Source organism: Colletotrichum godetiae (genome assembly GCF_030913485.1).
Source record: "Colletotrichum godetiae strain CBS 193.32 chromosome Unknown BDP55scaffold_50, whole genome shotgun sequence".
Taxonomy (NCBI): domain Eukaryota; kingdom Fungi; phylum Ascomycota; class Sordariomycetes; order Glomerellales; family Glomerellaceae; genus Colletotrichum; species Colletotrichum godetiae.
In genome coordinates this window covers 261,414-279,786 of record NW_026851298.1, presented here as the reverse complement: position 1 = coordinate 279,786, position 18,373 = coordinate 261,414, and the positions used below count along the sequence as shown (strand labels likewise).

The 18,373-nt window shown below is 52.2% G+C and overlaps 7 protein-coding genes across 7 annotated transcripts; 3 read left to right on the top strand and 4 right to left on the bottom strand.

The window, feature by feature from the left end:
- Positions 1 to 113: 113 nt before the first annotated feature.
- Positions 114 to 1,248, bottom strand: BDP55DRAFT_677114 (glycoside hydrolase superfamily). The gene is made up of 2 exons (XM_060575866.1): positions 1,124 to 1,248; positions 114 to 1,067 (listed from the first exon to the last, which is right to left on the bottom strand). Exon 2 carries the CDS (start codon positions 1,020 to 1,022, stop codon positions 264 to 266), a length of 759 nt encoding a protein of 252 aa, XP_060425158.1. The 5' UTR covers positions 1,023 to 1,067; positions 1,124 to 1,248; the 3' UTR covers positions 114 to 263.
- Positions 1,249 to 4,669: 3,421 nt separating this feature from the next.
- Positions 4,670 to 5,692, top strand: BDP55DRAFT_677112 (glycoside hydrolase superfamily). The gene has a single exon (XM_060575865.1). It carries the CDS (start codon positions 4,784 to 4,786, stop codon positions 5,540 to 5,542), a length of 759 nt encoding a protein of 252 aa, XP_060425157.1. The 5' UTR covers positions 4,670 to 4,783; the 3' UTR covers positions 5,543 to 5,692.
- A 1,164-nt stretch (positions 5,693 to 6,856) lies between these two features.
- Positions 6,857 to 7,782, top strand: BDP55DRAFT_561278 (hemerythrin HHE cation binding domain-containing protein; the record flags this gene model as incomplete). Its single annotated transcript, XM_060570068.1, has 3 exons — positions 6,857 to 6,943; positions 6,997 to 7,476; positions 7,543 to 7,782. 3 exons carry the CDS (start codon positions 6,857 to 6,859, stop codon positions 7,780 to 7,782), a joined length of 807 nt encoding a protein of 268 aa, XP_060425156.1.
- Positions 7,783 to 7,875: 93 nt separating this feature from the next.
- Positions 7,876 to 8,898, bottom strand: BDP55DRAFT_732576 (uncharacterized protein; the record flags this gene model as incomplete). Its single annotated transcript, XM_060579962.1, has 5 exons — positions 7,876 to 7,950; positions 8,016 to 8,115; positions 8,167 to 8,217; positions 8,290 to 8,776; positions 8,856 to 8,898. The coding sequence occupies 5 exons, from the start codon at positions 8,896 to 8,898 to the stop codon at positions 7,876 to 7,878; spliced, it is 756 nt and encodes a 251-aa protein (XP_060425155.1).
- An 833-nt stretch (positions 8,899 to 9,731) lies between these two features.
- Positions 9,732 to 11,175, bottom strand: BDP55DRAFT_320123 (beta-lactamase). Its single transcript, XM_060566760.1, has one exon. It carries the CDS (start codon positions 11,050 to 11,052, stop codon positions 9,883 to 9,885), a length of 1,170 nt encoding a protein of 389 aa, XP_060425154.1. The 5' UTR covers positions 11,053 to 11,175; the 3' UTR covers positions 9,732 to 9,882.
- A 2,201-nt stretch (positions 11,176 to 13,376) lies between these two features.
- Positions 13,377 to 14,865, top strand: BDP55DRAFT_677098 (trichothecene 3-O-acetyltransferase). Its single transcript, XM_060575864.1, has one exon. It carries the CDS (start codon positions 13,502 to 13,504, stop codon positions 14,831 to 14,833), a length of 1,332 nt encoding a protein of 443 aa, XP_060425153.1. The 5' UTR covers positions 13,377 to 13,501; the 3' UTR covers positions 14,834 to 14,865.
- Positions 14,866 to 16,495, bottom strand: BDP55DRAFT_707093 (uncharacterized protein; the record flags this gene model as incomplete). Its single annotated transcript, XM_060578067.1, has 4 exons — positions 14,866 to 15,635; positions 15,693 to 15,765; positions 15,830 to 16,147; positions 16,472 to 16,495. 4 exons carry the CDS (start codon positions 16,493 to 16,495, stop codon positions 14,908 to 14,910), a joined length of 1,143 nt encoding a protein of 380 aa, XP_060425152.1. The 3' UTR covers positions 14,866 to 14,907.
- Positions 16,496 to 18,373: the final 1,878 nt, after the last annotated feature.

Below are 18,373 nucleotides of genomic sequence, written 5' to 3'. Positions count from 1 at the left end.
CAAGTGATATCCTTTCGGTACTTCAATGAGAGAGCAGCTCAAGTTTCGTTGTGCCTCATAGTCAGGGCAAGTCCAGTTTTCTCAGCTTCAGGCTGATGTTCTCATGTAAGTATGGGTGAGAATCGAATGGTTCATACGTAATGAATATCTACAGCGAAGTACAGGCGTAAGCATGGCCCTAAATCCAGTTTATAATTCCCCTCAGCAGCTTCCTTGGGCCAAATAACGCGCAAGGCTGAGCCTGAGCCTTATCTCCAACAGTCTCACGCCACATACCCCTTCAGCATGGAGTTGTAATATACATAAGCCGTACCAGAAGGAGGCTCAAAACTGTAGATATAATCACCCCACCACGGGCCTCCGCTCCACCAGCTGGCCCCCGTCCACACGTCTGAGTTGGCCTTGAGGTAATCGAGCATGCCCTTGATGGCGGTCTGGCATTGGGTGTTGGCTCCGCCAGCGAACTCGCCTAAGAAACCGATCTTGCCGTTCTGGCGCAGCCAATTCGTGGCAGCAGTGACCCTCTCGACACCGATAGTCGTAGAAACACACGCTGTTGAAGTACCGGAGCTATCTGAGTCGAGGTACTGGTGCATTTCATAAACGATCTTGTTCAAGGGGTCGGTAAGGGCCTTCATGTTATCGTTCACCGTAACCCACGACCAAGCGCCGGACCACGCATTCCCTTCGACAAAAATGTACTGAGTAGCTCCTGCCGCGCGGATGCCGTTGATGGCTGCTTGGTTCAGATTAAGAACGAGAGTTTGGTCCATAGTGTTATACTCGTTGTTGGTGTCAAAGATGACATGATCATTGCTCTTGAACTGGGTGGCAAAGTTCTTCCACCACGTTTGGAAAGCACCAGTATCAGTGATGATGTTGTCGTAGAACCGTCCGTAGTTGTGGGGGTCCAAGACAGCCCAGCCTCCACTTGAGGTAATGTGGTTGATGACGGTTGTGAGATTTGCCAGGTAAGCGGTATTGAAGCCTGCCGTTAGGGAGTTGGGAGTCATGCGCTCCATCTTGAACTGAACGCGGAAGGTGTTGTATCCCTGGCCGCGGAGGGTCTGAAAGGTTGTAAGTCTCGCGTGCCATCACCCTAGCGTATGATTTGGAAACTCACGGTAATGGTAGATGTATCCGGGAAGATAAATTCCGTACCCCAAGTACCAGGCAGCGTCTTCTCTCCGAATTCACCGCCGGCCTCGTTGACACCGAACCACTTCCAGCCTAGAGAGCAACTTCCCTCTCGCCTAATTTTTCTTGGCATCTGCTGTTAGTGAATGAGTGAGCCTACCACCAAATTACTAACAGCCGAAAACTCTTCACCTCCCCTTGCCGGAGCCCGCATCCGCGATGGCCTCACAGCCGCCGTCGGGCACCGGACTGATGTCGGCCGACCAAGCCGACCCCGAACCAGGCTCCGGGACACCTCCGGAGCCGAACCCCACCTCAAGAGCTAAGCGACGCCGCGACGCCGAGGCACAGCCGACCCGGCCCAGCCTAACGGGAAGCCAGCTTGATGCCACCACCGACGCCCCTACCTCGGCCGAGGGGCCCGCAGCCTCTACCGCATCTGCTCCGAGCGGATCTGCCACAGGGTCCGTCTTGACAGCCCTTGCAGAAGAAGCTAGACAGTACGAGGCACGGAAAGACGTCTTTCTGACCATTGCACGGTCCGTCGACAGCGTTGTCGCCAGCTTTGACGGTTCTAGAAAGCAGATCGCGAAAGAAGCCACTGCCTATGTCATTCAAACCCTCAAGAGACTGATCAATCACGAGACAAGCCCAATAGCGGCCCGGAGTTGGGCGGCTGTCGTCGCACCGATGGCGGGCAACACCACTGCGGCGACCCGGAGCGGCCAGAGCTGCCAGAGCTCTGCCCGCCCGAAGGCCACACTCCCCGCCGAGGATCAGCCGCAGGCGCAGCCGAAGGAGGACCTCCGCATCTTTGCCCGCGTCCCGGAAGAAAGCTTAGCGGCCGCTCGGAAGATCGCACCGTTCGCCGTACGACAGATCGTCTGTAAGGCCGTTGGCCTGGGGCTAGCGGACCTTCCCCACGTCTACCATATCAGCACAGGTTACTCTCTGAAGCCGCGAAACAAGCAAATACAGGAAAGACTACTTGCAAGTAAGGCAAAGCTGGCGGAATGCCTCGGCGCCCACCAGGTCGAGACGCCTATCAAGTGGTACACTTACGTTGTGCCGCGATGCCCAACAAAACTACACAGCATTGGCGGGGACGTCCTGGACCCAGCCACACTCGTTGAAGATGAGGTCTTCGCACAGACAGGACAGAAGCCTGTCCTTGCTCGACCGTCCCGCCTTGGGCCCAACCCAGTCACGAACGAAATATCTTGGCTCATATCATTCACATCAGAGGTCACGCCCTTCAGGCTCTTCAACCAAAGCGGCAGATCTCTGCCCGTCAAGAAACGAAGGACGCTCATCCGACACGACCCCGGCTGCCAGGGCTACCACTCCAACCGGTTCTGCGGACGACGACCGATCTGCAGCAACTGCGGAAGACCTTCCGATTCACACGAAACGGGACCCTGCATGGCCAGGCCCCAATGTGCCAACTGCTGCGGCCCCTTCCAAGCCAGCCACACAGACTGCCCAGCGAGGCCCTCGGCCGTAAACGGCGTCGTCTCCCTTCCCGGTCGAAAGGAGCGGGCTCGGATCCGGAAGGCCGGCCAGAAAGCATCGGACACTCTGTACAAGGCTACTCGATCCGACAGTAGCCAGGAGGCGGCAGGCGTCCCTACCTCCACCAGCCAGAACCAGCAACCCGGCGCCAAGCGCGCGCGCACGAGAACGCCCTCCGCAAGCTCGATCGTTTGCCTCGGTGACGGAAGCACTGACAGCAGCAGCATGGGAGACGAGGCGACGAGGGCGGGGGACTCCCCGCCCCTTCGCCGCCCGTCCCATGCTGCTGCTGTCAGTGCTTCCGTCACCGAGGCAAACGATCGAGCTTGCGGAGGGCGTTCTCGTGCGCGCGCGCTTGGCGCCGGGTTGCTGGTTCTGGCTGGTGGAGGTAGGGACGCCTGCCGCCTCCTGGCTACTGTCGGATCGAGTAGCCTTGTACAGAGTGTCCGATGCTTTCTGGCCGGCCTTCCGGATCCGAGCCCGCTCCTTTCGACCGGGAAGGGAGACGACGCCGTTTACGGCCGAGGGCCTCGCTGGGCAGTCTGTGTGGCTGGCTTGGAAGGGGCCGCAGCAGTTGGCACATTGGGGCCTGGCCATGCAGGGTCCCGTTTCGTGTGAATCGGAAGGTCTTCCGCAGTTGCTGCAGATCGGTCGTCGTCCGCAGAACCGGTTGGAGTGGTAGCCCTGGCAGCCGGGGTCGTGTCGGATGAGCGTCCTTCGTTTCTTGACGGGCAGAGATCTGCCGCTTTGGTTGAAGAGCCTGAAGGGCGTGACCTCTGATGTGAATGATATGAGCCAAGATATTTCGTTCGTGACTGGGTTGGGCCCAAGGCGGGACGGTCGAGCAAGGACAGGCTTCTGTCCTGTCTGTGCGAAGACCTCATCTTCAACGAGTGTGGCTGGGTCCAGGACGTCCCCGCCAATGCTGTGTAGTTTTGTTGGGCATCGCGGCACAACGTAAGTGTACCACTTGATAGGCGTCTCGACCTGGTGGGCGCCGAGGCATTCCGCCAGCTTTGCCTTACTTGCAAGTAGTCTTTCCTGTATTTGCTTGTTTCGCGGCTTCAGAGAGTAACCTGTGCTGATATGGTAGACGTGGGGAAGGTCCGCTAGCCCCAGGCCAACGGCCTTACAGACGATCTGTCGTACGGCGAACGGTGCGATCTTCCGAGCGGCCGCTAAGCTTTCTTCCGGGACGCGGGCAAAGATGCGGAGGTCCTCCTTCGGCTGCGCCTGCGGCTGATCCTCGGCGGGGAGTGTGGCCTTCGGGCGGGCAGAGCTCTGGCAGCTCTGGCCGCTCCGGGTCGCCGCAGTGGTGTTGCCCGCCATCGGTGCGACGACAGCCGCCCAACTCCGGGCCGCTATTGGGCTTGTCTCGTGATTGATCAGTCTCTTGAGGGTTTGAATGACATAGGCAGTGGCTTCTTTCGCGATCTGCTTTCTAGAACCGTCAAAGCTGGCGACAACGCTGTCGACGGACCGTGCAATGGTCAGAAAGACGTCTTTCCGTGCCTCGTACTGTCTAGCTTCTTCTGCAAGGGCTGTCAAGACGGACCCTGTGGCAGATCCGCTCGGAGCAGATGCGGTAGAGGCTGCGGGCCCCTCGGCCGAGGTAGGGGCGTCGGTGGTGGCATCAAGCTGGCTTCCCGTTAGGCTGGGCCGGGTCGGCTGTGCCTCGGCGTCGCGGCGTCGCTTAGCTCTTGAGGTGGGGTTCGGCTCCGGAGGTGTCCCGGAGCCTGGTTCGGGGTCGGCTTGGTCGGCCGACATCAGTCCGGTGCCCGACGGCGGCTGTGAGGCCATCGCGGATGCGGGCTCCGGCAAGGGGAGGTGAAGAGTTTTCGGCTGTTAGTAATTTGGTGGTAGGCTCACTCATTCACTAACAGCAGATGCCAAGAAAAATTAGGCGAGAGGGAAGTTGCTCTCTAGGCTGGAAGTGGTTCGGTGTCAACGAGGCCGGCGGTGAATTCGGAGAGAAGACGCTGCCTGGTACTTGGGGTACGGAATTTATCTTCCCGGATACATCTACCATTACCGTGAGTTTCCAAATCATACGCTAGGGTGATGGCACGCGAGACTTACAACCTTTCAGACCCTCCGCGGCCAGGGATACAACACCTTCCGCGTTCAGTTCAAGATGGAGCGCATGACTCCCAACTCCCTAACGGCAGGCTTCAATACCGCTTACCTGGCAAATCTCACAACCGTCATCAACCACATTACCTCAAGTGGAGGCTGGGCTGTCTTGGACCCCCACAACTACGGACGGTTCTACGACAACATCATCACTGATACTGGTGCTTTCCAAACGTGGTGGAAGAACTTTGCCACCCAGTTCAAGAGCAATGATCATGTCATCTTTGACACCAACAACGAGTATAACACTATGGACCAAACTCTCGTTCTTAATCTGAACCAAGCAGCCATCAACGGCATCCGCGCGGCAGGAGCTACTCAGTACATTTTTGTCGAAGGGAATGCGTGGTCCGGCGCTTGGTCGTGGGTTACGGTGAACGATAACATGAAGGCCCTTACCGACCCCTTGAACAAGATCGTTTATGAAATGCACCAGTACCTCGACTCAGATAGCTCCGGTACTTCAACAGCGTGTGTTTCTACGACTATCGGTGTCGAGAGGGTCACTGCTGCCACGAATTGGCTGCGCCAGAACGGCAAGATCGGTTTCTTAGGCGAGTTCGCTGGCGGAGCCAACACCCAATGCCAGACCGCCATCAAGGGCATGCTCGATTACCTCAAGGCCAACTCAGACGTGTGGACGGGGGCCAGCTGGTGGAGCGGAGGCCCGTGGTGGGGTGATTATATCTACAGTTTTGAGCCTCCTTCTGGTACGGCTTATGTATATTACAACTCCATGCTGAAGGGGTATGTGGCGTGAGACTGTTGGAGATAAGGCTCAGGCTCAGCCTTGCGCGTTATTTGGCCCAAGGAAGCTGCTGAGGGGAATTATAAACTGGATTTAGGGCCATGCTTACGCCTGTACTTCGCTGTAGATATTCATTACGTATGAACCATTCGATTCTCACCCATACTTACATGAGAACATCAGCCTGAAGCTGAGAAAACTGGGACTTGCCCTGACTATGAGGCACAACGAAACTTGAGCTGCTCTCTCATTGAACGTACCGAAAGGATATCACTTGTTGTGTTGCAGTGGTTGACGCGGTAGATGCTGGTATATCATTACCGCATCCTCTTGAGTCCTCCGGCTCCAAGCCGCGGAGCCGACCGACCGGCCCCACACACACCGGGAAAGTGGACCACATCCGGAGCAATCTGGCGTGGACCTTCCCTTACCCGCTATACTTTACTGTATGAAGCAGTAATAATACAGGACGCATGTTAAAACTATGCTCCCATCTTATAGTTGAGACTTCAGTCTAAACATAGAGACTCCAATCCCATCGTTAAGATTTAGATGTAGATAAAAGGGTTAATACGATGCCCAGTGGGTTCGTAGTCCCTTCGCTAGATAGGTATAAGTAGATAAAAGAATGAGCTGCTATTATATATATTCTAAGCTTTATCCTCTTTTTCTTTGAACGTATTCTCGGGGGAATACTTTCTAAATATTGTAGTATGATAGTGGTATTGAGGATGATGTTAATGATAAGAGAGGAGGTTGGCTATCTATTGTACTGTAGATTATCTTGTCACTTACTTGAGGGCCAGGACTTATGGAAATTCCACTATACATGTAGACACCTTCAATTCGTCGCCGACAGCTCCAAGACCATTATGTCCACCGGGCCTCAGTCTCAGTCCAGCTTATCTATGGCGTCCACGCCAAATGCCCACGGACATGGTTGGCTCAGTAGTCAGACACCCTCTAATGTGACTAGCGCGCCACGCTGAATACGCGAATATGTTCGTGTCCAATGGGAGAAAGGGCAACGAAGCTGACCTACGTTCAGACTCTCCACAGGGAGATGTTTGTGTGCGTTGACTTTGTCTGAATTGGTCTCAAGTCCTGCTCCAAGCTGTAGCTTCCACGATCGCAAGCCACCGCTGGATCAAATTTAGAAATGGCGTTGAGCCAGCTTCGGGAAAGGCATGGAACTCGCGCACATATTAATCATGTCCGGAAATTCTTGATAAATGCTAGATGCGCTGCATAGTTATATCGCAATCTCGACAATTATCCTAATTTCTCATCCATCTTGAAGGCTTGCCTGGCCTGCAATTATCAATCATGACGCCCGTCTACGCTGACCACCCTTACTCTCTGATACCAACACCAACTTACCAAAAGTCAATGAGTGAGAAAGACGTTACAGAGGTTTGTCTTCCAAGACAAAGCAGGTTAATTCGGACTCGCCGCTAATCTTTTAGCCCGACATGTTCACTCGCATTGCCTCCGAGATGGCTCTTGTCCACAACATGATAATCCGGGGCCTCAATTCAATATACCTTCAAGCACCACACGTCAAGGCATCTGAATCAAAAGCTTTTCTTCATTACATCTTGGCCTGGTACAGTCTGCTGCACGTCCACCACTCCGGCGAGGAAGAGCAGTTCTTCCCAGCCATCGATAAGTTGTCAGGTCAGAAGGGGTTGATGGATGGCAATGTCGCTCAACACAAAGAATTCCACGATACGCTGGCGAACTTCAAGGCATACGTCGACATATGTGTGTCCGAAAATGGCAGCATGGATGGTGCAAAGCTTGTGACCTTGATCGATGGCTTCGGCGACGTGTTGACGAAACATCTCCGGGATGAAATCCCAAGTATCCTGGAGCTTAGGGTGTTTGGCGTGGACAAGATGGTTTCGCTGGAGAAGATATTTGAAGAAGAGGGAGATAAAAGCATGGTGAGTTACGTCTCCTCAACCACATAAGAATGGTGTTTGACTGACCTTTTCAACTCCTACTTGTAGAAAACTCTCGGCTTGATCAAGGGCCTACCGTTTTGCTTGTCGAATCACGATGTTGCTTTTGAAAACGACCAGTGGGCTAGCTGGCCACCTGCGCCACCAATCCTCAAACTGATCTGCAGGCACATCACATATCGCTTCAAGAAGAAGTGCTGGAAGTTTTCCGCATGTGACGAGATGGGAAACCTCAAGCCTCTATATGCTGTTGCTCCCGAGGATACCAAGGCCGAGCCAGCGAAGTAGACCATAAATCATTCCATTCTTTAGTCGCAAGCTGGCTGGTACTCTGCAAGGCCCATCTCTCATCTACAGGATTCAATGGTTCGAGCCGTCATTTCACCAGGGAATTTCCTGGCCATTGATGACATTGATGAACTTGCCCGAGGTACCTTCGCGGGTTGCTTTGTCAATCTATTGGCAATAAATTAGTCCTCCAAAGTCCGAGCCATCTGGAGAAATCTGGGCGAATGACTCACCAAGTCCATCGTCTTCGAAGTGCTCTCCTCGATAGTATGGGGTGCTTCTTTAAGTCCCACAATCCGTGCACCGATGTTACCCATATCCGTTTGCACGTGGCTACGCCTCATATTAATGGAAGCCCCTGAGATAGCCCTAAAAGTCACTTACCCAGGATGGATGGCAAATGCGACCAGCGAGGGGTTGCCAGCGTGAATAGCTCTGGTTTGAACGAGTGGTAAGTGGATTTATCTCAGGATCTCATCCACTATCCTACTTCTCATAATGACTTACATGGTAAACCAGTCCTGAGCAGCCTTGGACACACCGTAAGCACCGGCGTAGAACGCCATGTACTTCTCACAGTTGGTGATAGACCCAGCACCGCTCGACACCGAGACCCACTTCGGCGAACTGGACTTTTCGAGAAGCGGCTTGAATGCCTGGAAGAGACGGATGGGGCCTAGGGTGTTGACCTGTAGGGCATATTCTACGGTCTCGATTTCAGCGGCGTCCAGCTTCTTGGGTGGCATCGGACCCATGCCAGCGTTGGCGATGATAAGGTCTACATGCTCAATGCCAGCTGCTTCGACGTCCTTGAAGGCTTGAAGAGTGTCTGTTGATGAGATGCTATCGATGCCAACGAGGAGGAGCCTGGAGCCTTCTGCCTTAGGAATTTTGTCTAGGTCTTGCGATGCTGAGGCTTTGGTCTCTCGTACGCTACCGATGATAGTGTGGTTGGGTCGAGCGAGGTACTTTTCCAGAAGTCCCTTGCCGATACCTGGTGCGCTGTTAAAACCGAGACATCGGAACCTGCTCAACTGCGTTTAGAGTCGATCAAGACAAGGAACAGTGCTCACCTTTATTGACACCGGTGATGAGTACAACAGTTGATGGAGACATTTTTCCGTCTTTGCCGAATTTCATAGAGCTTTGAGATTAGAGCTTTAGATTAATATCTGCGAGAATCAAGGCAAGATCGATTCCAGGCACATAGTCTGCAGTCAGATGTTTTGAGACGATAGAAACTTTCGCAATCTCCTTATAACATCTTGAACCACTTACAAACTCTTTGAAGCCTATGGAACAAGATAATCCCTCTAGTCTTTCCTTGGCCAAGTGTCGTTCGCTTTCGGACTAAATTGCTGCCTAAGAGGTACATCGCAGGTGAGGGGTTGACTGCTGGTCGGAAATGCGGCAGCAGAACACTTGCTGCCTGTTTATCTGGAAACCAACCCGAGCCAGTCGTACTGAGAAATTGGGTGGAAATATGCGGGGCTGCAGACGTTGCCATTGTGTTGTTGGTGCATATTCGTGGAGAAAAGTTGCATAGCATATGCGGTTGGAGTGAGAGTCCGGCTCGCGACTATGGCCTGGGCCCACCTGGTACATGACATTCAACAATGCGAGCTCGTGCTGGGCCTCTTTTTCAAGCAATCGCAATTGCTTGGTAGGACTAAAAAAGCTTTTCTTAAATTTCTGCCTGCCGCGTGCGGAACTTGAGAAGCTTGATTTCACGTAGGCAACAATATCGGTGTATTCCTAAGTGGAATCCTTGCCATACAGATGTCACGATTTTAAGGCCCGTATGTGAATTCGTAAGGTTAAATGACAATTCTAGGTGGTGTTATCCGATCAGCTGCTAGAGGCGTTAGCACATTTGTCTCCGGTTTTTCTCTAATCGTGCTCAATTTCCAAATTATTCAGAGGCGAGTACAAGGGAATAGGATTGATTAGTAATTTATTAATGCCCTTTGACGAAGTTCGTAGAGGTGTATTGACGCTATCTAGCAGGTGGTGAGATATCTTTAGCCAAGTAATTACATAATCTGCCATGGAGCTAAGGCGGTCATGCTGTACAAGGAAGAAAGCCTTCACAGTTTCGGCTCAATGCTCCTCTAATGCCTTATAAATGGCCCTGATGTAAGACTTCGCAGCGTTATTTCCTAACCCCGACATGGACATCTTATTCATGACATATGCAATGGTGAGTTTCCTGTCCAGATCCATGACGACGAACGATCCACCGAGGCCTCCCCAGAAGCAAACACGTCCGTTGGGCAGGAAATCAGCAACCGCTGTACCACCTTCGCCCGTAATGCCGAATCCTACTCCAAAACGAATAGGCGCGCCGATAACGAGATCAATCCCGTTCGATTGCTGCTCAAAGATGAGGTCGATGGTCTCTTGTGAGAGGAAACGCTTGCCGTCGACGCTGCCACCGAGACTGATGATCGAGAGGATCTGCGTGAGCGCGTGGGCGTTGGCGTGCCCGCTACCGGCGAGAATGTCGCCTTGACGCCAGGTAGGGTCGTTGCCAAAGTCCGATGGAAAGGGCCGGGGGTTCATGGTCTTGAACGTTATAGAGCCCGGCTGGGGACCCATTCCGGGGCTCATCGGAGGCATGGGCGCAGGAATAACATCCGTCGTCCGGGGGAGCTCTTTCTCGGAAACGCCAAAGTGAAAGTCTGCGCCAAGCGGCCTCGCGATCTCTTCCATGATGAAGTCTCTAAGCGTTGTGCCTGTCGCGCGACGGACGATGGCTGCCAGTAGATGACCGAACGTAAATGAGTGATACCCTGATGCTGTGCCAGGTGCCCACCACGGTGCCTGCGTAGCCAGCTTTGCTGCAGCTTTGTCGAGGTCGGATATGTCTTCGAAAGAGAGCGGCCCATCGGCATCCCAGCCGGATACACCTGAGGTGTGAGAGAGGATATGGCGTATCTCGATATCTTCTTTGCCATTGGCGGCGAACTCGGGCCAATGTTTTGAGACCTTATCTTTGATTGAAAAGACTTTACGGTCGATAAGAATGAGGATGGCGAGACTGAGGACTGTCTTCGTGGAGGAGAAGACAGTGACAATAGTGTCTTTGTTCCATGGCTTGGTGCGTTCCTTGTCCGTGTAGCCACCCCAAAGGTCTACAACGTCATTGCCATTGATGTTGACGGCGATGGCAGCGCCGACTTCTTCCCCGGAGTCGATGTTGTCCTGGAGTTGTTTGCGTACCTCTTGGAATATGGGGTCGCAAGTCCCGCGTGTCTGTGTTTGTGCCATGATTGCGAAACTGATAACTAATAACTTAAGTATAAGCTCTAGACTTGATTGAGCTGCAAGGTGCCGTGAATGTTTATTGAAAACCTCATGATGAAGACTGAGTCTACAAAGCTCCTAGAGTGCACCAAGATTTGCTCTTATTATATAGTTGATCTGTATTCCAAAGATGGCCGCATTGTCGGCAGTTGTTCATCCCGAGTCATCACGGTTATGAATGCAGGCTGACAAACTGTAGATCCCCTTTCCGCCCTAGGGCGTCTCGCGGTGTTCGTTACCGCATTCACAGTGCAGTGTCGGTGGCTACCCGCCGACTTGCCGGCCGTCAGAGCGGCGTCCGGCGCCTGAGAAGTCGGTGTTTCACCCGCCGACTGGCCGGGTGTGTCTGAGTCCAGTGCCTGAACAGGTGGCAGGCATGCAGGTCAGAAGTGCTTCTTAGCGCTGTAGTCGCTAATATCCCCGCTACTGACTGTCGTTGATCAAAGTCCGCTTGAGGCGGAGGCCATGTGGATATCGCTTAACTTCCGAGGTCCCCCGGAAATAAGCAAGATGAGGGTATGTCGGTCAGTGTAGGTATCAACCGATGGCTGGTCCTTGCAGGCTTGGTGGTAGTACCTGGGTAATTGCGTAAATCAGGGCCTTGAATGAGATAGAACGAAGCAGAAGGATTCGACTCAATGAACAATCCTTAAGCTAGCAGCTGTCTCGTACGTGACAGGCCGTGCTATTCACAGCCTCACATCTGGGCAGCAACGTGTTCCTCCCAGTTTGAACCGAACATAGCCTCAGCTTGTGCCCTCAATACCTTCTCCTCTTCGGCATGCTTCTTCAAACGTAGGTGAATCCACTGCTCCTTCTCAGTCTGATCGGTTATCCCATGGAGTTCCTTGATAATCGTTGTTGATCTCTGCAGCTGTCTCTGCAGCCGCCATCTGGCTAGCTTTCGCTACTGCCACACCTTCTCTGGCCATGCTGAGCACTCGACTAAGCTTTTCCTTCTCGGCCTCGAGCTCGTCTCGGCGTCTTATAGCCGCGGCGCGGCCGCGGGTCTCGTTTCCGACAAAGGCGCCTGTGCGGCTGGCAAAATATAGCGGGGAGTCCATTTGAACAAGTCATAGAAGACGGTTGGATAGTAGACGACGTCAATAAAACGGAGGTACGGGTAGTTTGATTGATACGTGTGTAGTTCAGATTGCGGAGTTGATAACATCAAAAGATTCCCCTAGTTAGGGGGGGACGGAAGAGGCCGATGATGAGGACTATGATTTGTGAAAGTGGGAGAAGTGTCAAGAAAGTTCGCTGCAGGGTATTTCGATTTCGACGGTGAGTGAAACGGTCTGCCATGTGACCCTTGCTCTCATTGCTCAAAGTTTTAGTAGGATAGAAACATGTTGGTAATATGAGTCTATCATGTTAAGATCATGTTCTGTTGAGGATTGATTGAGAGACGATTGAAAGACGGTTCGGGATCAATTCGGGAACGATTCGTCTGATTGGACCATGATTTGAGATAAGGCCTGGGTAAGCGGGCGTCTGCATGCCCCTTGCGCAGATACGTACCGGGCATCGAGTTCTCAACTTCTCAAGTCAGACTATCATAATTGTATAGAATTATCACTTGTAGATTACTACTGAAGTCTGAGTTGGTATTTGTACAAGACTTTGAGAGACTGCTCATGACAACTACCAAATATGTAGGACCGATGTTTCGTTGTGATTCTGCTTGGCCTTCATAGAAATCTCATTGTTAAAGTCATTCTGTGTTGGAGAACTGATCTGAATGCCACTCGGTCTTGCAGTTTGCCCTCAATACGATCTCACATCAAAAGATTAAGTATCTAAGTACGGATAGTAATTGTTAATTTATATGTCAACATTTATAGTTGCACCAGGCCGCAAATCACCAAGCCCTCAACCTTTCGCCCCTTAAGAGAGTATTCCGATCTGATCGCAATAGAAACTCGAAGAAAGAGGCACGAATATAATGGTAGCGTGATAAGGGATACTGGCGATAATGACAATGCCAACGACGATGCATACACCAAGTACGATTCTAGTAGAGACACGAGGGAATGTGCCACAAGTCAAAATCACCACAGCCTGAGTACCTCGGTAGGCGACGGGGGGCGGCTGTGCATGTAGGAAAGCCCAGACCAATGAGGGGCGGTCATTGCGCTGAGCCATGATGATTCATAGTGGGTCTTCAGCGTTAGTGGGTGTGACGATGCTGTGAATAGCTCATGTTGGCTTACCTAACCTGCAAGTCTTACTGTGATAAATAAGGCGTAATTGCTGGCCGGCAATTACGGATTTGTTTTTGTACGACACTTACCCAATTACACAGCAGTCACTTTACTATATATATAATAGTACAACTGACCCTTTCAGGTGTCCGACACTTCAATTGCCCTTTCTAGCCCTCCTACGTATCTAGCAAGTCACTTCTAGTAACATGAACGAACCCATCGAGATTCTGGGCCAGCAGCCAGCTCTGAAAATCTACACCCAGATAGCGGTCTGCTTTTCCGTCAAAGATGAGCAATCATACGCAAATATCACCAAAACTCTGTCAAGTGGTCTCGAGCGGCTGACTGAGAGTTTTCCCTGGGTCGCGGGGCAAATCATCAACGAGGGCGCCAGCGAAGGTAATACAGGAATCTTCAAAATCGCACCGCATGAAGCTACCCCGCCCTTGGTCATCAAGGATTTGAGAAATGACCCGTCAGTATCGTCGATGAAAGACATGAAAGCTTCCAACTTCCCCTTCGGCATGCTAGACGAAAGCATCATCTGTCCTCGCCCAACTCTGCCTATCGACCCGAACCTCGTAGGCAAGTCAGAGCCAGTCTTCATCACCCAAGTCACCTTCATCAAAGGCGGACTCATTCTGGCGTTCCTCGGCCATCACCAAGTACTAGATGGTACCGGGCAGGGACAGCTCATCAAACTCTTATCCAAGGCGTGCAAGGGTGAAGATTTCACTGAGGAGGAAGTAGCAATTGGAAACCTGACGCGCCACAACATCATTCCCCTCCTCGAAGACTACAAGGGCGGGCCCAAGACCGATGCGATGATCGTCAAGCCGTCAGCAACTCCAGATACAGCACCTGCCACAAGCAGCTGGGCCTACTTTGACTTCTCGTCGGCTTCTTTATCAGCCCTCAAGTCATTGGCTTCAGAAACAGTCAATTCGGGCTATATCACAACAGACGACGCTATCACCGCCTTCATCTGGCAGTCAATCAGTCGCATCCGCGCGAATCGCCTACCACATGATACGGAAACAAAGATCGCGCGAGCCATCAATGTGCGAGGATACATGGGCATTCCTCAAACCTTCCCAGCGCTTATCCAAAGCATGACGAACAACTCCATGGCGATTGGGAGCCTCATCGAGAGACCCCTAGGAGAAGCAGCATCTCAACTCCGATCGACAGTAAACCCCGAGACCTTGAGCTATGGAGTGAAAGCACTGGCGACGCTCATGGATCAGGCAGCTGATAAAAGTGTCTTCTCTTTCACTGGCACCCTTCGTCTCGACAGAGACTTGGCCTTCAGTTCGTGGGCGAAACTTGACCTCTATGAGCACGACTTTGGACTGGGATTGGGCAAGCCTGAGTCGATCCGGAGACCGCAATTCACACCCGTGGAAAGCCTTGGGTACCTGCTTCCCAAAGCTCCGGATGGCAGCATCGCACTCGCAATATGCTTGAGGGACGAGGATATGGAGGGATTGAAGAAAGACGAATTATGGTTGAAGTATTCAAAGTACATAGGAGAATAATTATCGGGCAATCTAGGCCCTTGAACGAATGTCATGTGTTGCCTCCCACTCTCCGTCTGATGTCACAAAAGCAATTACCCTTCGTAGACATAGCAGAAAGGAGAGCCGCCAATTCCAACCGTGCTCATCAGGTCCCTCAGCTTTCTTGGCTCGGCCAAAGGGCGAAGATCAACCAGGTCGTCCAAAGTACCGTTGCGGCTCGGCGGAATATTCTGCATCGTCACAGTACCGAAGATATCCTGTCTGTTCTCCCAGTCAAGCATCTGCCAGATCCAATAAACGCGGTCAATCTGGCTGTGGTGCAAGAAGAAAGCAGGGTCAGCCGGAGAGATGAAGAAGTTGTTACCAGAGTCGCCTCCGAGCTGCCAGTGACCAGCAGCATGGACTCCCAGCTCAAGGGGGTTGATGTAACGATCATCTCCGTTCAAGAAACCCCAGAACGACTCAAGCGTGTCGTGTTCAGTCAGAAGGAGCGTTGTGTTCCGGAACGTGGTGTGTCGAGAAGAGACGTGCTTGTTCAGGTCTCGCTGCAGGCAGCGCGGGTCAGCAGCCAGGGGGGTGTCGGTGTTCTGAACGACGGGGAGGTTGACGGTCATGTTGGAGAAGGGGCCCGACATGACGCAGCCGCCGCCCGATCCGGGCTGAAGTTTGAGGGTTACGTTGGTGTAAGCCTGATGAATCTCGAGACCGTCATGAGGGACAAATGCGCCGTTGCTGCCGATGGAAGTGTCTGATCCATCAAAGACGGGTGACAAGGCAGGGTCTTGAGCATCGTAACCCCACTCCCAGAAGGGGAATGTGCCTAAAGAATGGCGTCAGATGTTTATTTGCAGATGCATTTGTAATTGCGAGGGCTTACCGGTATAACCGCATTCGCGGACCTTTTGCTCAAACACATCGGTGTACAGGCGGTGCCAGAGCTGAAAGTTGGCCTGAGCAGAGGAACAAGAGCACCGTTAGCCATTGGCACAACATGATTCATAGATTCACTGTTACCGTTCTGTGAATGACAGGAGTCTGCTTGAGGTGGATAGCCACAAAGTCATCGTACAACGTCTTCGCTGCAGGCATCACTCCCGGCTCATACAAGCTCGGGGAACTCTGCATACACTCGATGGCGGCCACAAACGCTCTTCGCTGCTCTGCGGGAAGCGTCCTCCATTCTCGACGGACGCGAACCTTATCCGGCGTGCATGTCGAGTTTGCAAATCCTCCCAGACGTTGGTGTAGGGCTTTGGAGTTGGTGAGAGCCTTTGCCGCAAGTTGAGCGAGGGCGTCGCCGTTGTTGATGGCCTCTTGGGTAAAGTTGTAAGACTGCGCCGCGGCATTAACGGGAAGTAAGAAAGAAGAAGCAAGTAAAAGCGCCGAAAAGGCGCTGAGAAGAAAAGGACTCATGGTGAAAAAGAGTGGACGCCGAAACATGCTCGACTGCTAGAAGTTTGGCTTATGGCACCGTCTATGAGTGATTTTTAGACTAGTTGTTGAGGATACTACGGATAATGGGGCGGACTCCGAAGCTCTTAAATCTAATAAGATGACTGCAGAACTCTATACAATCTCCCGATTCTAAGTGTGCGTGGGTCTAACTAAACCCATCCACGATCCATTTGGGATATGACTAGTCGCCGTTGCGGTGACAGCGTCATCCCGGGCCAGGAACATAAAACTCGTGGCATACTATACTAGTCTTTGAAGAATGTAGATTGCAACATCGCTTACAGGATTCCGACTCAGGGAACGAATGCGCGGATTGCGCGTGGGTTCTAGCATCGAACCTTGTTCTCTGGGGCACCGCCCTCAAGCCTTGTCAAGCGCGCCGAACAGCCGCGATGGCACGAGCAGACCCACGAGTCGCAACTTCTTGCTAACGTTCTTGAATTACTTTTCCGTCAGAGCGGTTCAAGTCAGTGACTCGCATATGAACACGGTGTATAGGGCTCTAGTCCTTACAGAGAAGGTAGGAGTTCAAACCCACGCTCCGAAAATAACCTTAATTTCATCGCTAAGTCTCTCGGGTCTAATTTCTGATGCAAGGTCATTATCAATTGCAAACAAGACTTTTGGCAACCGAGAATTGTGGACAGCTATTTTAGGTTTGTGAAACTAGAGTGATAGCATAAGCCCTCTACGGAGTATTACTAGTCGGGAGCTTTTCGGTTCCGCAGCTCGGGGTCAACCCCAGTGCTTGCAGTATTTTGAGTTGCACCAGGGTGGGGGAGCAATCTATCTGAGTAGCATCGTCACGCCCTATAGAAAAACTAGTCTGATTGTTAAAGATGACCCTCCCCATGGAATCCGGATAGCTCCTTCCCTGACAAAGATCGTCCTCTTTAGGGCTATGCGGCAGACCTTACCTCTAACTCGTTTTATAGGCAGGAACGTCCGCCGAATAGTAGACTACCTTATCTTAGATTGGCCATCGCTTAGCCAAGTCTCGCCAACCTGCGAATTCAGTGGCACTGCAGGCTAGGCTCTTGCTTCCATGCTCGTCTGCCAAGCTTTTATGTGGGCTACCGACATGGTGATTATAATGAGAACTTCAGCTTCACAAAGCTTTCGAGGAGTTGTCCACAGCTCCAACGCTCGTTCTCTTCGTTGGGATACGAGCCAGAATGGAGCACGATGCAACACTGCGAGCTTCCACTGACTCACCCTGTGACTAGAAGACTAGAGCGGTGCAATTGGTTTAATGAGCACCTCGTGCGCAGAGTGGATGTCCTCAGTTAAACTTGGTAAACTCCTAACTATGTCCGCTCGTATCTTCTGGGGATGATTGCAAAAGTGCCCTTTAGCAGGACTCGAATCTGTGCGTGATGTTCGTTACTTCAAAGACAGACGAAACGAAATTCCGCTTGAATGTACTGATGTACTGGCAGAACCCACTGACTAGGCCCCAGGACACCTCGTCATTACTTCATACTATGACTACTTAATACCTAACACTGTTCAGCCTTCGGACTCCAAGCATCATCATCATTCTGGTTCCTCGCTGTACATAGTGCTTTCCCATGCCACACCTAGCCCAGCACTCTTCGGACTCGGGAGCAGCTCCGGTGGCAACAGCAGGAACGTGACTCCAGCTCCCTTCGGTACCATTTGATTCCGAAGCACCTCCAAAGGCAGCCTGAACCATGTAATTGGGCAAATTGAACAGGCCGTTGAGGATATTCAAAGTGCTCATGTCATCGGAGTCAAGGGCTGAAATAAGCGTAGCATTGCCGCACCCTGTACGAAGGGGTTACAATGAGCCAAGAGCTTATTCGTGCCGCCCCGTCACAAACCATAAACATACCTGTGTTCCGCATGATGTGGAGACCGCCCCTGGGGAAGATGGTCAGCTGCCTGGGATTGAGTGTCGTAGTGGCCGACTCTGTGCCATTTTCTTGTTCTGCCGTCTATGCATTGGCGTTCCTTCAGGCTGGAGTTTGATATTTGATTGAATCACAAGAGTGCATGTGGTAATTAGTGAGTGTATGGTAGCAAGACCATCAAAGCAGCAGGATGGCGCATCGCCAGCCGTTGCAGGACGAGAGTTTAACT

Coding starts and splice junctions, on each gene's coding strand:
- BDP55DRAFT_677114 (XM_060575866.1), bottom strand. CDS start 1,022: ATGGAGCGCATGACTCCCAACTCCCTAACGGCAGGCTTCAATACCGCT.
- BDP55DRAFT_320123 (XM_060566760.1), bottom strand. CDS start 11,052: ATGGCACAAACACAGACACGCGGGACTTGCGACCCCATATTCCAAGAG.
- BDP55DRAFT_677098 (XM_060575864.1), top strand. CDS start 13,502: ATGAACGAACCCATCGAGATTCTGGGCCAGCAGCCAGCTCTGAAAATC.
- BDP55DRAFT_677112 (XM_060575865.1), top strand. CDS start 4,784: ATGGAGCGCATGACTCCCAACTCCCTAACGGCAGGCTTCAATACCGCT.